An 18901-nucleotide genomic window follows, 5' to 3' on the forward strand; every position below is an offset into this window, starting at 1 on the left:
AGTATTTCCTTGAGGATTTTTCATCTAAATTCATAAGAGATATTGATCTGCAGTTTTCTTATGCTCTCTTTGGTTTGGGCATCAGGGTAATACTGGCTTTCATTGGGGAAGTTCTTCCTTTATTTTTGGAAGAGTTTGTGAAAATCTGTATCAATTCATCTTTAAACATTGGAAGAATTTACAACTAAAGCCATCTGGGCTTCAACTTCTCTTTATAGAAGTTTTAAAATCACTAACTCAATCTCTTTACTTGTTATAGATATATATAGATTTTCTATTTTTTCTTAAGTTGGTTTCAGTATTTTCTTTCTGGGAATATATTGATTTCACCTAAGTTATGTAACTGGTGGCATTTAGTTGCTCATAATATTCCTTCAGAATCCTTTTATTTTCTTTAAATTGGTAGGGATATCCCCTTTTCATTCCTGGTTTTAGTATTTGACTTCTCTTTCTTTCTCTCTCTCTCTACCTAAAGTTTTATCAATTTTGTTGATATTGTGAAAGACCAATCTTTTGGTTTTTTTGATGTTCTCTATTGTTTTCCCATCTTTTTATTAATTCCTGTTCTAAGCTTTATAATTTCTTTCATTCCTCTTACTTTAGGTTTAGTTTGCTCCTCTTTTTCCAGTGTCCTAAGTGAAAGATTAGGTTAGTGATTTGAGATCTTTCTTCTCCTTTTTTAATATAGACATTTACAGCTATAATTTCCCTGTAAGTACTGATTCAATTGGCATCTTGTAAATTTTGGCATATTTTGTTTTCATTTTCCTCAATCTCAGAGTATTTTCTCCTTCTTCTTTGACTCACTGGTATTGGGGAGTGTGTCATTCAATTTCCATATATTTGTGAATTTCCCAAATTTCCTTCTTTTTTATTGATTCCTAATAATTGCATTTTTGTGGGAGAATATACTTTGTATGATCTGAATCCTTTTAAATATATTGAGGCTGGTTATGGCCTAAGATATGGTCTATCCTGGAGGATCATTCACATACAATTGAGAAAATTGTTATAATTATCATTTTTTAATTAATATATCCTTTAAATAAGTTGATAGAATAAAAGATAAAGTATATATAGACTTAGCAGATAAAGGATTTGAAGAAGCTATTCTAAACATTTTAGCTCAAATATTTATAAATATTTTAATAAGTATAAGTAAATATTTTAGTTCAAAGAACTAAAGGAAACCATTTTTTGGGGTTTGGTTTGGTTTGGTTTTCATCAAATTTTTATTTAAATTCTGTAAAGTTAGTGTTTCTGGTGATGTTCTCTGTTCCTTTCTAGTCTTTGTCACTTTCGGTGTTTACTTTTCACTCATAGAGGCCCCTTTAAAATTTTTGCAGAGCTGGTTTAGTGGTCATGAACTCCTTTAGTTTTTGTTTGTCCGGGAAATTCTTTATCTCCCCCTCAATTCTGAATGACAGCCTTGCTGGATAAAGTATTCTGGGCTACATATTTTTCTCATTAAGCATGTTGACTGTATCATGCCACTCTTTTCTGGCCTGCCAGGTTTGTGTGGACAGATCTGCTGTGAACCTAATCTGTCTTCCCTTGTAGGTTAAGGACTTCATTCCATTGCTGCTTTCAGGATTCTTTCCTTGTCTGTGTGTTTTGACTATGATATGTCTCGGTGTGGGTCAGCTTTTGTTGAATTTGATCAGAGTTCTCTGTGCCTTTTGGATTTTGAATTCTGTTTTCTTCCCCAAATTAGAGAAGTTTTCAGCTATAATTTGCTCAAATAAACTTTCTGCCCCCTTTTCCCTCTCTTCTGAGACTCCTGATACCAATGTTATTATGCTTTAAAGAGCCACTGAGTTCCCTAAGTCTACATTCATGATTCAATACTTTCCTTTCCCTCTTCTTTTCAGCTTTATTATTTTCCATAATTTTATCTTCTACATCACTGATTCATTCCTCTGTTTCAACCATTCTCATTATCATTGCATCCAGTCAGTTTTGCATCTCAGTTACAGCACTTTTTTTATTTTGGCCTGACTGGTTTTTAGTTCTTTTATCTCTGCAGTAAGGGATTCTCTAGTGTCTTCTATGCTTTTCTCAAGCCCAGCTAGTATCCTTATGATTGTTGTTTTAAATTCTGGTTCAGGCGTCTTACTTATATCTGTTTTGATTAAATCCCTGGATGTTACTTCTTCTTGTTCTTTCTTTTAGGATGAATTACTCAATCTTGTCATTTTGTCTAGGTCACTGTTTTTTTGTGTGTGATCGTTAGGAAAGACTGTTATGTTCCTGCTGCTGACAGTAATGGCTATATTAAGAAGAGATCCTATATGTGTTGGGCCTGGTGCTTCAGGAGGTGTTTCAGAGCGTGCACTCTGCTGTTGTGTGTTGGCTGCTCTTTCCCTCAGGTCAGTCCTCTGCAGAGCTGCTTCTTGCCTGCAGTGGGGGTGTTTGGATCTTGTCCACTGTGCCAAGTTTTAACTAGGTGTGTTTTGGTCTGCTTGTTAAAAGAAGCTAGGTCCTATTTTCCCTAGACCTGAAGCTTTTGCAACACTCTATGATCAGTAGACTTGGTGTCTGCAAGGGATTTGTGCTGTTCTTCTAAGGGAGAGGCCTGCTGTGCTGATTCTCAAGCGAACTTGCCCTAGTGGAGATGCACCTGCAGGGCACAGAGGGGTGGGGCTTGTTTTAAGCGGGTCCAGCCTCCATGGTGGGGCACTGTGTTGCTCACAAGTTGGTCAGTGCTAATGGGTTGGGAGAGGGGCGGTGGTGCCACTCTCTTGTCCCCAGGCCAGGGAGTTTGCACCCACCACTCTTCAGGAAGCCCTCACAGAAGAGCAAACAATCTCTCCCCGTGTGGCCCCAACTTTCATCAGATTGCTGCCTGTCTGTGTCCGACTATCTGCCTGCCAGAGTAATCCTGTGTTTTATCTCAGACATGCAGCTAGGTTTCAAAACTCCAAATTTTAGGGACCCCCATGGCATGGACCCGCACTGATCCTCTGGGGGAGGGTCTTACCATGCTGTGGCTGGTGGTGGCTTGTCCCTGAAAAGCAGTCACATGACCATGCAGTGGTTCAGAGTTTATGTTAAAGTGCAGCAAAAACATAGCACCAAGGTTTGCTGCCCTTAGCCAGCTTTTTTGTTCCCATGCCAGTAAACAGGGCAGCACATTGGTGCCCACCAGCTCTTTTGTTCCCAGAGAGCCCATGCTACCACTCCCAAATGCACTCCAAGAAAGAGAACTGTTTCTCCCTGTGGGACCCAGAGGATCCTCAGACCACACTGCCTGCTCCCTGGCCTCCGCCCTCCTTCCTCACTGGAGCCCTACTAAGCCCAGCCGTCATGACTGTGACAATGGCATAGACTTCTAAAACTTCAGACTTTGAGCTCCGCTACTTATGGTAGGCAGCCTCTCTCCTTTTCCCAGTCAACAGTTTTGAGGAATACAATCCCCTGTGTGCTGCTTTAACTCTTTCTCTCTCTGCCTCTCACTCCTCTCTCCGTGATCAGGGCTCCCACCGCCCTGCAGCACCTGCAATTCTTTTCTCCCCCAAATCAACTCTCTGCAACTCCTACCTGCCACAATGTGGCCATTTTTCAACCTCTAGATGTGCAGTTTGTTCTACCAGTCGTCAGATCAATTTCTTGGGTGTTCAGAATGATTTGATATTTATCTAGCTGTGTTCAAGAGATGAGGCAAGCTTATGGTCCCCATATTCCTCCACCTAAACTCTAAAGGAAACCATGTTTAAAGAAGCAAAGGAATGTATGATAACAATGTCTCATCAATAGAGATTAATAATAAGGATATAGAAATTGTAAACTGTTCTCAAAGGCAGTTTCTTTTGCTTGCTTTATTTACCTGTGGATGAAATGCAATTTCTTGTTTCTTTGAAAGTCAAATTCTTGTTGTCGTTGAACACTGGACGTTTAAGATACTATATATTATAACAACTCTGAATACTGATCCTCCCCATGTCAGGGCTTATTGTGGTCCTTCATTTCCTTCCTTCCTCCCTCCCTCCCTCCCTCCCTTTCTCTGGACAGTCTCCATGAAGTCTATTTCTCTTGCAGTGTACAGCCTCCGATGTTATTCCTCAGGGTATATGAATAATCACTCTAACTCATTTACCATCAGCATGTTCATAGTGTCTCTAAACCATTCTTTTGGGATGACAGTGGATTTAGTCAGGCTATCTTTGACTGTCTGTCCTTGATCTTCCTGTTAAGTTTCTACCTGGTCTGTCTCTATTGTTATCATCTAAATGTTTGCCTCCATTAATTGCTGGCTAACTGCTCTATTGATTTGACAATGGCCTAGGGGTATAAATTGCTTTACAGTCTGATCCAATTAAATTTGGATCCCTCTGCAGGGCAGTTAGGGGTAAGTCTTTAAGGCTTGCTCTGACTCCAAAGGGGGACTCTTAGCTATCACTTTCCATGGTTCTTTATTAAACTTCTAAGTAGCTTACTATTTTGCTTGTTATCATGAAGTTACTAGTTTCCTTTAAAAAAAAAAATGTTATTGCATGACTAGTTGCTGAAATCCTTAGGATGAAGTGGATAATGCAACAGCTGCCCTCCTGGGTTTAGGTGTTGCTTCGTCATGGAATCCATGCCTGAATCTCTGGTATACAACTTTTACATGCCTCATTGGACTGGTCCCAATGGTATTTCATCTTTTAGCCTTTGCACTCAAGTTATACTTTCTCTTCTACTTGGCAGGGCAACAATATTTGCCACATTGACTTCTAAAAGTGGTAGGCCTTAGAGCCACAGCTGCAGCACATGTGCATCTTTTTGCCATGCTTTCCAAATGATGACATTCCCTTTATCACCTCATTTCTATGGCTGAGATCAAGAAGAAGCCATTTCTGCTACATCATGCTCAGAAGCTTCTGCCCAGAAGAGTACCACTAGTTTCTTCTTAATTGTGTATCATAACTTTCTGAAAGCTCTCTGGCTATATATGTCCAAATTCCCACTTCTGGAAATGCATCTTAAGAATATAATGCAAAATGCGATGAAAGTTTTATGCAACAAAATAATTACCATGTAGTTTTCTACACAAATTAAAAATCTGAAAATTTTTACTGCCCAGCAATAGGGAAGTAGTGAAAAGTAGAATAATCAATTCAACATAAAACTATAACATTTTTAGAATAAAACCTAGGAAAAATCTTTGGGATTGAGAGCTATGCAAAGAATTTTTAGACTTAACACCAAAAGCAAAATCCATAAAAGGAAATTGATAAACTGCACATCATCCAAACTTAAACTTTTGCTCTTAGAAAGACCCTGATAAGATGAAAACACAAGCTACATACTGGTAGAAAATACCTGCAAACCACATATTTGATAAAGGACCAGTATCTAAGATATATAAAGAATGCTTAATACTCAACATTAAAAAGGTAAATAATTCAATAAAAACATGGGCAAAAGATACAAAGAGATGTTTCACCAAAGAAGATAGATAGATGGCAAATAATCATATAAAAATATGTTCTGCTTCATTAATTTAGGAAAATGCAACTAGTCGATGATATAGCCCTACACCTATATCAGAATGGTTAAAATAAAAAGTAGTGACACCACCAAATGTGGACAAAGATGTGGAAAAACTGATCACTCACACATTGTTGGTGGGAATGCAAAATGGTATAGACTGGGGAAAACAGTTTGGCACTTTCTTAAAAAATGAATTATGCAACTACCATATAATCCAAAAGCTGCATTCCTGGGCATTTATAGAGAAATGAAGACAAGTTGCACACAAAAACATGTAGACAATGTTTACAATACTTTTATCTGTACGATCTAAAAACTGGAAATAACCCAGGTGTTCAATGCATGTGTTCAATGCAACCCAGGTGTTACACCCAAAGCATGGAATACTGGTTAGCAATGAAAAGGAATGAACTACTAATACGTGCAACAACCTAGAATACTCTCCAGAGAATTATGCTGAGTGAAAAAATCCAAGTCCAAAAAGTTACATATCATAGGATTCCATTTATGTAACATTTTTGAAGTGATAAAATTACAGAAATGGAGACTAGATTAGTGGTTGCTATGGGTTAAGGAGAGGATAGGAATAGGAGGGAAGTAGACAGAGCTATAAAAGGGCAACATGATGTATCCTGTGATGGAAATGCTCCATACCTTGCCTGATTCAATGTCAACATCCTGGTTGTGATATTATACAATAATTTTGCAAGAGCTTACCATCGGGGGAGACCAAGTAAATGAAATTTTGTATTATTTCTTACAATTGCATGTGAATCTATAATTATCTCAAAATCAAAACTTAATTTAGACAAAATTATTTGAGTGTCCCCTATATGCATAGCACAGCTGAGGAAATACAAAGGTAAATAAGATGGTTTACTGCACTTGAAATTACAGCTTATTATGGGGCTAAACATATATACATAAATAACTAAATTTTAAGGCAAAAAATTTATGTCAGGAGTATTTTAAAATACAGTTAGACTTAGCCTGACCACTTCACAACCACTAGGATAGCTATTATCAACAACAGAAAAAACAAAGCTAAAACATAGTAAGTGTTGGCAAGAGTGTAGAGAAACAGGAACCTGTGTGTGCTGTTGTTGGGAATGTAAAATGGTACAGTCATTGTAGAAAACAGTACAAAATTCCCTTGAAAAATTAAAAATAGAATTGCCATATGATCCAGAAATCCAGCTTCTGGGTATAAATCCAAAAGAATTGAAAGAAAGGCCTTGAAGAGCTATTTGTACACTCGTTCATAGCAGCATTATTCACAATAACTAAAACATAGAAGCAACCCAAGCATCTATCAAATGATGAATAGATAAGCAAAATGTAGTATATTCATACAATGGGATATTATTCAGCCTTAAGATAGAAATTCTGTAATATAACACTGATGAACCTTGAGGACATTATGCTAAGTGAAAAAAGCAGTCACAAAAAGACAAATACTTGGCAAAAAAACAGACACATAGATCAATGGAACAGAATAGAGAGCCCAGGAATGGACCCTCAACTCTATGGTCAACTAATCTTCGACAAAGCAGGAAAGAATGTCCAATGGAAAAAAGACAGTCTCTTCAACAAATGGTGTTGGGAAAACTGGACAGCCACATGCAGAAGAATGAAACTGGACCATTTCCTTACACCACACACAAAAATAGACTCAAAATGGATGAAAGTCCTAAATGTGAGACAGGAATCCATCAAAATCCTTGAGGAGAACACAGGCAGCAACCTTTTTGACTTCAGCCACAGCAACTTCTTCCTAGACACATCACCAAAGGCAAGTGAAGCAAGGGCAAAAGTGAACTACTGGGACTTCATCAAGATAAAAAGCTTTTGCAAAGCAAAGGAAACAGTCAACAAAACCAAAAGACAACCGACAGAATGGGAGAAGATATTTGCAAATGACATATCAGATAAAGGGCTAGTATCCAAAATCTATAAAGAACTTATCAAACTCAACGAACCCAAAGAACAAAAAATCCAATCAAGAAATGGGCAGAAGACATGAACAGACATTGCTGCAAAGAAGACATCCAAATGGCCAAAAACACATTTAAAAGTGCTCAACATCACTCAGCATCAGGGAAATCCAGATCAAAACCTCAATGAGATACCACCTCACACCAGTCAGAATGGCTAAAATTAACAAGTCAGGAAACGACAGATGCTGGCGAGGATGCAGAGAAAGGGGAACCCTCCTACACTGTTGGTGGGAATGCAAGCTGGTGAAGCCACTCTGGAAAACAGTATGGAGGTTCCTCAAAAAGTTGAAAATAGAGCTACGCTATGACCCAGTAATTGCACTCCTGGGTATTTACCCCAAAGATACAAATGTAGTGATCCAAAGGGGCACATGCACCCCAATGTTTATAGCAGCAATGTCCACAATAGCCAAACTATGGAAAGAGCCTAGATGTCCATCAACAGATGAATGGATAAAAAAGATATGGTATAGGGGTGCCTGGGTGGCTCAGTTGTTAAGTGTCTGCCTTCGGCTTAGGTCATGATCCCAGGGTCCTGGGACTGAGTCCCGCATCAGGCTCCCTGCTTGGTGGGAAGTCTGCTTCTCCCTCTCCCACTCCCCCTGCTTGTGTTCCCTCTCTCGCTGTGTCTCTCTCTGTCGAGTAAATAAATAAAATCTTAAAAAAAAAATCTAAAAAAAAAGAGAGGAAGATATGGTATATATATATATATACACATATACACGCAGCCATCAAAAAATGAAATCTTGCCATTTGCCACGATGTGGATGGAATTAGAGGGTATTATGCTAAGTGAAATAAGTCAATTAGAGAAAGACAAGTATCATATGATCTCACTGATATGAGGAATTTGAGAAACAAGGCAGAGGATCATAGGGGAAGGAAGGGGAAAATGAAACAAGACGAAACCAGAGAGGGAGACAAACCATAAGAGACTCTTAATCTCAGGAAACAAACTGAGGGTTGCTGGACTGGAGGGGGGTGGGAGGGATGGGGTGGCTGGGTGATGGACATTGGAGAGGGTATGTGCTATGGTGAGCACTGTGAATTGTGTAAGACTGATGAATCACAGACCTGTACCTCTGAAACAAATTTGTTAATAAAAAAAAGACAAATACTGTATGAATCCACTTACATGAGGTACTTAGAATAGTAAAGTACAATGATGGTTGCCAGGGGCTGGGGAAAGGGGGAAATAAGGAGTTATTGTTTAATAGCTACAGAGTTTAAGATTTACAAGATGTAAAGAGTTATGGTGGTGATGGCTGCACAACCATGTGAATGTATTTAATACCAATGAACTGTACACTTAAAAATAGTTAAGATAGAAAAGGTTATGTGTATTTTAACATAATAAAAGAAAAAATAGAAAAAATAATATGAGAATAGTAAAGAAACTACAAAACTTGAAAGTAAACATCCTTAAAATGTTTAAAAATTAATATAAATCACTTTCAACTTTATATATTGTACTTCTAAGGGTTATGATTTTAAGGCTTGAGTCAGAAAAATTCTTGCATGTACCACTTCATTAATAAAATATTAACAGTGGGTTCTTACAGAAACCAACAGACACACAATTCTTAAATGCATCATATCCTCCTAACAAACAACAGACTAACAAAATAAAAAAACTGGAAATGTAAAGACCAAAATTTGTTGACTTTTTAAAAAGTTTTTAAATTCCAGTTCATTAACATACAGTGTAATATTAGTTTCAGGTGCACAATATAGTGATTCAACACTTCCATATAACACCCAGTGCTCATCACAATAAGTGCACTCCTTAATCCCCATTACCTATTTAACCCATCCCCCCACCCACCTCCCTTCTGGTCACCATCAGTTTGTTATCTATAGTTAAAAGTCTGTTTCTTAGTTTGCCTTTCTCTCTTTTTTTCCCCTTTGCTCATTTGTTTTGTTTCTTAAATTCCAAATATGAGTGAAATCATATTGTATTTGTCTTTCTCTGACTTATTTCACTTAGTATAATGCTCTCTAGCTCCATCCATGTCATTGCAAATGGCAAGATTTCATTCTTTTTTATGGCTGAGTAATATCCCATTGTATATATATGCCACATCTTTATCCATTCATCCATTGGTGGACACTTGGGCTGTTTCCATAATTTGGCTACTGTACATAATGCTGCAACAAATATGGGGATGCATGTATCCCTTTGAATTAGTATTTTTGTATTCTTTGGGTAAATTCAATTACACTGTGCAACTTGTCTACATATCCCTTTAGGATCCAGGCTCCAATGATCTCTCCAGATACATCTCTAGCCACTTTCACCTGCGCATGCTACAATGGCCATTGCAAATCACTTACTATTCACTCGAGAATTCATTTATAACTCCATACCATTGTCTATGTTGTTGTTCTCTCTGAATAGGATGCCTCCTCCCTTTTGAGCTCAGCAGTATATCCTTGTGAACTCCTCCCTGACACCCACAGGCCAATTAGGAATTCCCTCTTTCAAACCTTGAATATTTTTTATTAGTATAATATTCATACCAAATAATTTGTATCTCAATACTGGGAGGTCCTTGAGGGCGAGGGCCTGTCTCTCTTTTTCTTTTTCTCTTTTCTTTTTTTTCCTTTCTTCCTACCTTCCTTCCTTCTTTCTTTCTTTCTTCTTCTTTTTTTTGAGTATAGATGACACATGATGTTACATTAGCTTCAAGTGTGCAACATAGTGGTTCAACAACTCTATATGTTAGGCTATGCTCATCACAAGTGTAGCTACCATCTGTCATCATGCAAACCTATTACAAAACCATTAACTATATATTCCCTATGCTGTACCTTTTATCACCATGATTTATACATTCCATAACTGGAAGCCTGTATCTCTCACTCTCCTTCACCCATTTTGCCCATCCCCCCGCCATTCCCTTCTGGCAACCATCATTTTGTTCTCTGTATGTATGGGTTGGATTACTCATGTTTTGTTTTATAGATTCTACATATAAGTGAAATCATATGGTATTTGTCTTTCTCTGATGTATTTCACTTAGCATAATATCCTCTAGGTCCATCCATGTTTTGAACCTTAAGTTCACAGTGGCAAGCACAATGTCAGTAGACACAATCAAATGAATTACAGCTTAAAAGAACCCAACCAGTTAAATAAATTTAGCTTATCAACTTTAATATCATTAAAGTTATAATTTAGCTGAATAAACCTCAACTTCATAGTTCTTTGCTGATTGCTATGTTAATGTGTTTTATAATTCTTCTGGCTAAAACTAAATGCAAATTACATACTCAAAGGAAAAGTTTCTGTTACTTTCTTGAATTGTTGGAGTACAGCTGTCATCAATTTATCTTTTGGACTTTAGAAATAAAATCTAAAGTTGATAGACATGGTTTGATGTAATATTTTATAAAAAAAGAGTTTGATTTTCTAAAATTGTAATTTTATAGTAACAATAATATTAAAAGAACCATTTAAAAATGTATTACATACCATTTCTATTTCTTGATCTTTGGCAACCAGCTGTCGATTAAGAAGTTCTTTGCTTGAGTCAAGTTTAATACAAAGTTCCCTTGTGGAAGATAAATCTGCAAGGGCAGACACTTTTTCAAACTGAACCTTCTGAAGTTCCTCTTCCATCTTTACAACAGACTTGTGTAAGGTAGAAATCTGGGACTTGTAAGACCTTTCTGCATTTAAGTGCTGCAAAGCAAAATTATTATTTTATATACATACATACATACATATTTTTTAATTTGAAAAAACTAAAACATGGAAAACAAAGTGGGGAAAATCTTTTGATGATACACTTAGATTATAAGGAATTTTATACAATATAGGTGGTAATAGTATGTACAAAACACCCTGGGAAAGACAAACTCAGCTTTCAAATGTCTATACATAAAATCCATGAGTAAGTTGGTCAACTGGCCATTATTTTTAATGTGTTTAGAAAACAACTTTCCCCCCGTAAAGTCTCAAACCGAAAGCTAGTTGAGATACATACATGTTTGGTCTATAGTTCTATTTTTGCCACAGTTTCATTTATTCTATAAGATAAATATTATTGTTGTTAAAGACAAAACATTAGCCACCACTGTTTCACTCATAATACCCATTTTCCAATTCTTAAATGGCATGTTGACCTAGATCATAATATCATAAAATGAGGACTGATAGGTCTCTAGCACTTATTAATAACTCTGAGGGAAAAAGACTCTAGGCAAGTATAAATTAAGGATAAATCCACATTATGGGAAATAAGAGCATGTTTTAAAAACTGCACGATGAGATTCAAGTTATATAAATGCTTTTAAAAGTCCAAGATAATACCATCCCTTTTTTTTTGTTTCAGAGAAATATCTTACGTAAGTGCACTGCCACCTACAGAGAAGTTTTTGCTAGTATGTGAAGCTGACAGAACTGAGAGACAAAGAAATTTTCCTGCTTTTACAAGTACATAGCACAAAAAAAAAATTGCTCCTAGAATAAGTTATTTGGCCACAGTTCTCCCTCCCTTCCTTCCTCACTCACTCTATTTCTCACTCATTCTTCAAACAACCTTCTATCCATCCATCCACCCATCCATCTATCCACCCATTTCATATTTTTTAGTATATTCTGTGTTCCAGTCAATGTACCTAGATGCATATCCAGTGATAAACAAAATAGTCTCTGTTCTCATGACACTTCCAGACTATGGGGGAGCCATGAATTAGTCAAACACACAAATGACTAAATACATATTAAGCAAATACTTCTAGAGGGAAAAAAAAGTGTACAACAAAGTAAAGTGATCTAGACTAAGAGGGTCAGAGAAGTCAGGAAAGGCTTCCCTGAGTAAATGACACATTAGCTGAGATGTGAATGGTGTGTAGATAGATATACAGTGTGGGTAGGGGAAGGTGGCTTTTCCAACTGAAGGAATGCTAAATTCAAAGGCCTCAAAGGGAGTGTGTTGAGGGAGGGAAAATGACATGCTCCAACAACAAAGAGAAGACTAGTATGGCTAGAGCTCAGAGACCACAGAGAAGAGTGATAGGATATGCATTTGAAAAGGTATTCAAAAACTCACAAGACAGAGCCTGATAAACTGGGTTAAAATTTAGCTCTTTATCCACAGAAAAAAGGAGGAGGTAATATGATCAGTTTTGTGCTTTGGAAAGATAATACTAGATATTTCAGGTTCTAGTAAGATAGTTGATTAAGCTAAGAGGAAAACATTTTGGGTAAAATAGAATTTTTTTTTTTTTTTTTAACAATTCATAGCTGAGCTTGCAGGAAAGAAAAATAAATTTGCATATACCAAAGACAAAGATAAAACAAAGTCAGAGCTGTAAACAACTGAGAAGGCCTGTAGCTAAAAGATGGGGGTAGGAAGACCCAGTGACAGTGAAAGCCTTGTTTTTAAACATTGAAGCAAGGACAGGAAACAAGAAGTTAGGACTAATGGATAACTGGAACTGGGTCCTCTACATAATTTGGAACACTTGAAAAGAGGCTCCGGAGGAAAAATCCACTCAACCTCACAAAGATACAACTGAAAGTTTATCTTCTCCTACTCTCTAAGTAGGGAAAAAATGTCTTCTGTAAGGAACCTTAGGTCTAACTTTATTCAGTTTTGGAGTCTGACTGCACACTACCCACTCCCAATTCTAAACTTTAACATAAAGTTTGTCTCATGCCAATGATAACACAGAGTCCCTATGCAGAAGCAAACCCATATCCTTGGCCATAAAAAGATTCTGCAGGAAAGTCCTGCTTTAAAGGAGCTTACAAACTCAGGGTGACTTAATCCACCATGAGTGAGAGTCAGAGCAACATAAAACACAGCAGGAACAGAATTCTAGAACTTCAAGATATTAAACAAAATATTTTAGAAGACATGAAAAATATGCTTAAAAGTATTAAAGACATTAAAGGAAAAAATGAAAAGAAGGAGACTTAGGAAAAAACAGGAAAATCTGAAGAAGAACCAAGAGAGCTTCTGGAAAGAAAGGAAAAGTAGTTAATAAATGGTGTGTAGATAGAATGCAGAACGAATGCATCAGAAAACAGAACGAATGCATCAAAGAACAGACTAGTACAGCTGAAGAGGGAAGAATGAACTAGAAGACAGATCACAGCACAGAGAAACATATGGAAACTATGATTAAAAATATTAATGAACATTTGGACTAGGAGATCCAACAAGCATATTATAAAGATTGAGAGAGACAGTAGAGTGAATTTAAAGGTGGTAATATTCAAATAAATAACATCTAAAAATTTTCCAGACCTACTAAAAGTATTCATACTCTGACTGAAAAACTGCAAAGCCAAACCCTTTCAGTAAACCCCAAAACCATACCTAGACATATATAGTCAAACTTCAAAGAGAAAAAGAAGACCTTAAAAGAAAACAATGGCAAAAGACAGACTTACATAGAAAAACAATTAGAATGAGAACAGACTTCTCAACAAATTATTTTTAAAGTTATCAAAGGAAATAACCCTCAACCTACAATTCTACACTCAGCTAACCTAATACTCAAAAATGAGGGTAAAATAAATCCATTTTCAGGCAAAGACTGAGAAAATTAACTCACAAATCAAAGAAAGGAAGTAGTCTCAAGAAAGAAATTGAACTTAGAGTAAGAAATAGAATGCAAGAAGCAATGTTGAAAAATTCTGTAAACATATAAATGGATACAAATAAGCACTGACTCAATAAGAGCAAGAGTAGTGATTTATTTTTAAGACTATAAAAAGCCAATGTGGATCTAAAAGAGTACACAACTATATTGTAACAGATTGGGGTTGTGTAAAAGAGAGAAGGGGGAGGGAGAGAATAAGAAAACACATTCATTAGTAAGCAGGATGTTGTGCTCAATATTCAAATATTTTTAGGACCACATATTGTTTAGGAGGAGAGTTGGAAATACTAACAAAAGACTTTTTAAAATATGTATATTACAAATTTAACTACTAAAAGAATAGGTTGAAAATATATAACTTCCAAAACCAATAAGTAGCAAGGGTAGAAAGTGGGTAAAGAAACAAATATATATAAGATAAAGGAAAGAAAGAAAGATAAAAGAATCAGGATAAGAATAAAGTATAAATTTTTAAAAAATGGAAATAGTAAACATAAATGAGCCAGCAATTCAAACACAAATGGTAAACTTTTTTTTTTATTCTTATGTTAATCCCCATACATTACATCATTAGTTTTAGATGAAGTGTTCCATGATTCATTGTTTGTGCATAACACCCAGTGCTCCATGCAGAATGTGCCCTCCTCAATACCCACCACCAGGCTAACCCATCCTCCCACCCCCCTCCCCTCTAGAACCCTGTTTGTTTTTCAGCACAAATGGTAAACTTATTAGTTAATAGAAAGATATTCTCAGATTGAATTTTTTAAAAATTAGGATATATGATGCTTATTAGAGACAAACAGTTGAAAAAGATTAAGAAAAGATATATAATACTTCTGTTTCCAGCCTTGATAGAATAACTGAGACTGAACTTATCTTCCCTCTGTTAACAAATGGAAAACTAGGAAGGAAGGAAGCAAGGAAGGAAGGAAGGAAGAAAGGAAGGAAGGGAGGAAGAGGGAAGGAGGGTGGATTGCTTCTAGATATTGGACAACAGGCAGCACAGGGCTGTGATCTCTGAGAAAAGGAAAACAAACAAGATGAGCCCTATGATCATTCCAGCTTTCTGTCAGGAGACAATTTTCCAGTGTTCAGTTCAGAGAAAGAAATTTCAATCAGAGCACAGTTGATTTGCTGAGGAGACAGAAATAAGCATCTGAAATATGTGGGGTAGGGTTCAGAAATGAAGGATCTATACATATAAAAAAAGACATCCAGAAATTTGCCTAAGAGTCTTCTTGAGTCTGTTGCTGAATACTAAGCCATGAATATATATTGTGAAACTCCAGAAGGCTGAGAAAGAAAACCAGAGAGCTCTAAATTAACCAAAACCATAGCTGATACCCAGTTGGAAAAATGTTTATGTTTGAACCTGCCAAAGTGAGAGTCCTTAATGAATATCCCGGGTTGGGCATTTAATAGAGAACACAGAAAGGTCACACCATAGTGGTAGGGTTAAATTAGTCTTACAGAAAAGGCTACTTGAAGCCTGCCGCATCAAAGCTTAAAGACAATATCGAAAGTATCAGTTGATCTGCAAGTAATTTAACAGCCTGCCAGAACAAATCCAACACTCTTAAAAGGAAGACACTAAGTCTAAAATTCAACAAAGTAAAATTCACAACATCCAGAACCCAATTATGAAAATATCAGACAGGGGTGCCTGGGTGGCTCAGTGGGTTAAGCGTCTGCCTTAAGCTCAGGTCATATCTGGGTCCCAGGATCGAGCCCTGTGTTGGGCTCCCAGCTCAGCGGGGAGTCTGCTTCGACCTCTCCCTTTGCCCCTCCCACCACCACACCCCCTCTCATGGCTCATGCTCTCTCTCTCAAATAAATAAATAAAATATTTTTTTAAAAAATACCAGATATGTAAAGATGCAGAAATATAACCTATAGCAGGATAAAAATTAGTCAATGTAAGTGGATGCAAAATTGACAAAGATGATGGTATTTGAAACAGTCAACAAAACTGAAAGATAACCTATAGAATGGGAAAATATATTGCAAATGTCTTATCAGATAAAGGGCTGGTATCCAAAATCTATAAAGAACTTATCAAACTCAACACCCAAAAACAAACAAACAAACAAATAATCCAGTCAAGAAACGGGCAGAAGATCTGAACAGACATTTCTCCAAAGACATATACAAATGGCCAACAGACACATGAAAAAATGCTCAACATCACTGGGCATCAGGGAAATACAAATCAAAACCACAATGAGATATCACCTCACACCAGTCAGAATGGCTTAAATTAACAAGTCAGGAAACAACAGATCTTGGCAAGGATGTGGAAAAAAGGGAACCCTCCTACACTGTTGGTGGGAATGCAAACTGGTATAGCCACTTTGGAAAACACTATGGAGTTTCACCAAAAAGTTAAAAATATCGCTACCCTAGGACCCAGCAATTGCACTACTAGGTATTTAACCAAAGAATACAAACATAGTGATTCAAAGGGACACAGGTACTGCAATGTTTATAGCAGTGATGTCCACAATAGCCAAACTATGGAAAAAGCCTAGTTGTCCATCGACAGATGAGTGGATAAAGAAGATGCGGTGTATATATATACAATGGAATATTACTCAGCCATCAAAAAGAATGAAAGCTTGCCATTTTGCAATGACATGGAACTAGACGGTATCATGCTAAGTGAAATAAGTCAATCACAGAGAGACAACTCATATGATTTCACTCACATGTGAAATTTAAGAAATAAAACAGATGAATATAGGGGAAGGGAGGGAAAAATAAAATAAAATCAGAGAGGGAGACAAACAATAAGAGACTCTTTACTATAGGAAACAAACTGAGGGTTGCTGGAGGGGATATGGGTAGGGGTCTGGGGTAACTGGGTTATAGGCATTAAGGAGGGCATTTGTTGTAATAAGCATTGGGTGTTATATGCAATTGATGAATCACTAAACTCTACCTCTGAAACTAATAATAATACACTATATGTTAATTAATTGATTTTAAATAAAATTTTAAAAACAGCTATTATCTATGATATGAGAGAGCAACAGGGTCTGAATTGCTTCGCTGCCACAAACAACTAGAAAAATTGACAAAATATAGGAAGGAAAACTTGTTTTCACACCAGGGATAGCAGGTAGCAGAGAACTATGATCTCTAAAGAAAACAAAGTGAATATTATAGTTGCCATAGCATCTTGCTTAGATGTAAATTCTGGACCATGAGGAAAAGGAATCAAAACACAGTCCAGTTATCTCAATGAGTTCAAGATACAAATATCAGCCTTCAGGAAGCTGAGGTGTCTAGAATTTGTGGAGCAGAGCACCAGAGAGAAGGGAGCTATGCTGAGACAGAGTTCCAGAAATCTGCACATACACAGGTGAAACTGCAAAGCCAGGCAAGGAACAATTTCCTAGGAAAGAATGATTACCAGGAAAACTGATCCAAGCAATTCCCACATCTGGTTAAGGACCAGGGAGCATTCAAAATATCATCATCCAGAGTGGAGACACTTTGATATGTCACTGACCTACAAGGCATTCAGCAGAAAACTAGGAACTCAATAGAAAACTCTATAGAGAATATAGAAAGTCATACCTTAGTGGTGGAGATAAGTTAGCCCTAAAATAAAGACTATTCTAGAGCTATCCTGAAGAACTTATAAACAATCTTTGAAAAAATAAAGTGAATGTCAAGTAACTTAGTTTGGCAAGATGAATCCAACCATTTCAAAATCCAGTTCTCAATGATATAAAATTAACAATATCCAGAATACAATCAGAATTTACTAAATGGGGCCAGAAGTAGGAAGATGAGATCCATAATAAAGAGAAAAATCAGTCATGGGGCGCCTCGGTGGCTCAGTCGGTTAGGCATCTGCCTTCGGCTCAGGTCATGATCCCAGGGTCCTGTGATCCAGCCCCACATTGGGCTCCCTGCTCAGTGGGGAGCCTGCTTCTCCCTCTCCCTCTGCCTGCTGCTCCCCCTGCTTGTGCTCTCTCTCTCTCTCTCTGATAAATAAATAAAATCTTTTAAAAAAAGAGAAAAATCAATCAATACAGAATCAAATGTGGCAGACATAATGAAATTAGCAAACAAGGACACTGAAACGGCTCTTATAAATGCACTCAATAGGCTCAAGATTTTAAAGGGAAAAATAATGAGGAAAAAAGTAAAATACATTTAAAAGAACCAAATGGACTTCTTGAAGATGAAAATATAATCTCTGAAATAAAAATCTCACTGAATGGAATTAACAGCATATTAGATATGTCAGAAGAAAAGATCACTAGATTTGAAGACACAAGAATGGCAACAATACAAATGAAGCAAAAAGAGAAAAAGACCAGGGGAAAAATGTAGAGTGTTAATGATCTGTGGAACAATATCAAGTATCTAATGTACTTTGAATTGGAGGTCCAGGAAAATATGAGAGAGAGTGAGAAACAAAAAATATTTGAAGAAATAATGGCCAAATGTTTTCTGAATTTGATGAAACTTACAATAGAGTGTTAGAAACAAATTCCAACTGTGGAAAGTTCTATTGCTGAAAACCAGTGATAAAGAGAAAAAATTTAAAAATAGCCAGAGTAACTCAGGTCATGATCTCAGGGTCGTGAGATTGAGCCCTGTGTTGGGCTCCACATTCAGTGTGTAGTCTGCTTGAGATTCTTTCTCCTTTTCCCTCTCCCCTCCGCTCCACCCCCGGCTAACGTGCTCTCTCTCTCTCTCAAATAAATAAAATCTTTTAAAAAATAAAAACAGCCAGAGTAAAAAAAAGAAAAAAAAGGGAAAAAGGAACATGCTTAGAGAACTAAAGATAAAGT

The 18901-nt window shown here is 36.8% G+C and overlaps 1 protein-coding gene and 1 pseudogene across 1 annotated transcript in view; both read right to left on the reverse strand.

The window, feature by feature from the left end:
* The window catches only part of TSGA10 (testis specific 10), a 155235-nt gene that overhangs the window by 15222 nt on the left and 121112 nt on the right, over nucleotides 1–18901 (reverse strand). The window contains exon 16 of the mRNA XM_021701183.2: nucleotides 10948–11157. Coding sequence (XP_021556858.1) covers nucleotides 10948–11157 — 210 coding nt within the window. The remainder of the gene's footprint in view (nucleotides 1–10947; nucleotides 11158–18901) is intronic.
* Nucleotides 4514–6152, reverse strand: LOC110590403 (annotated as a pseudogene).

This window comes from Neomonachus schauinslandi, chromosome 10, assembly GCF_002201575.2.
Source record: "Neomonachus schauinslandi chromosome 10, ASM220157v2, whole genome shotgun sequence".
In the NCBI taxonomy this organism is placed as follows: Eukaryota; Metazoa; Chordata; class Mammalia; order Carnivora; family Phocidae; genus Neomonachus; species Neomonachus schauinslandi.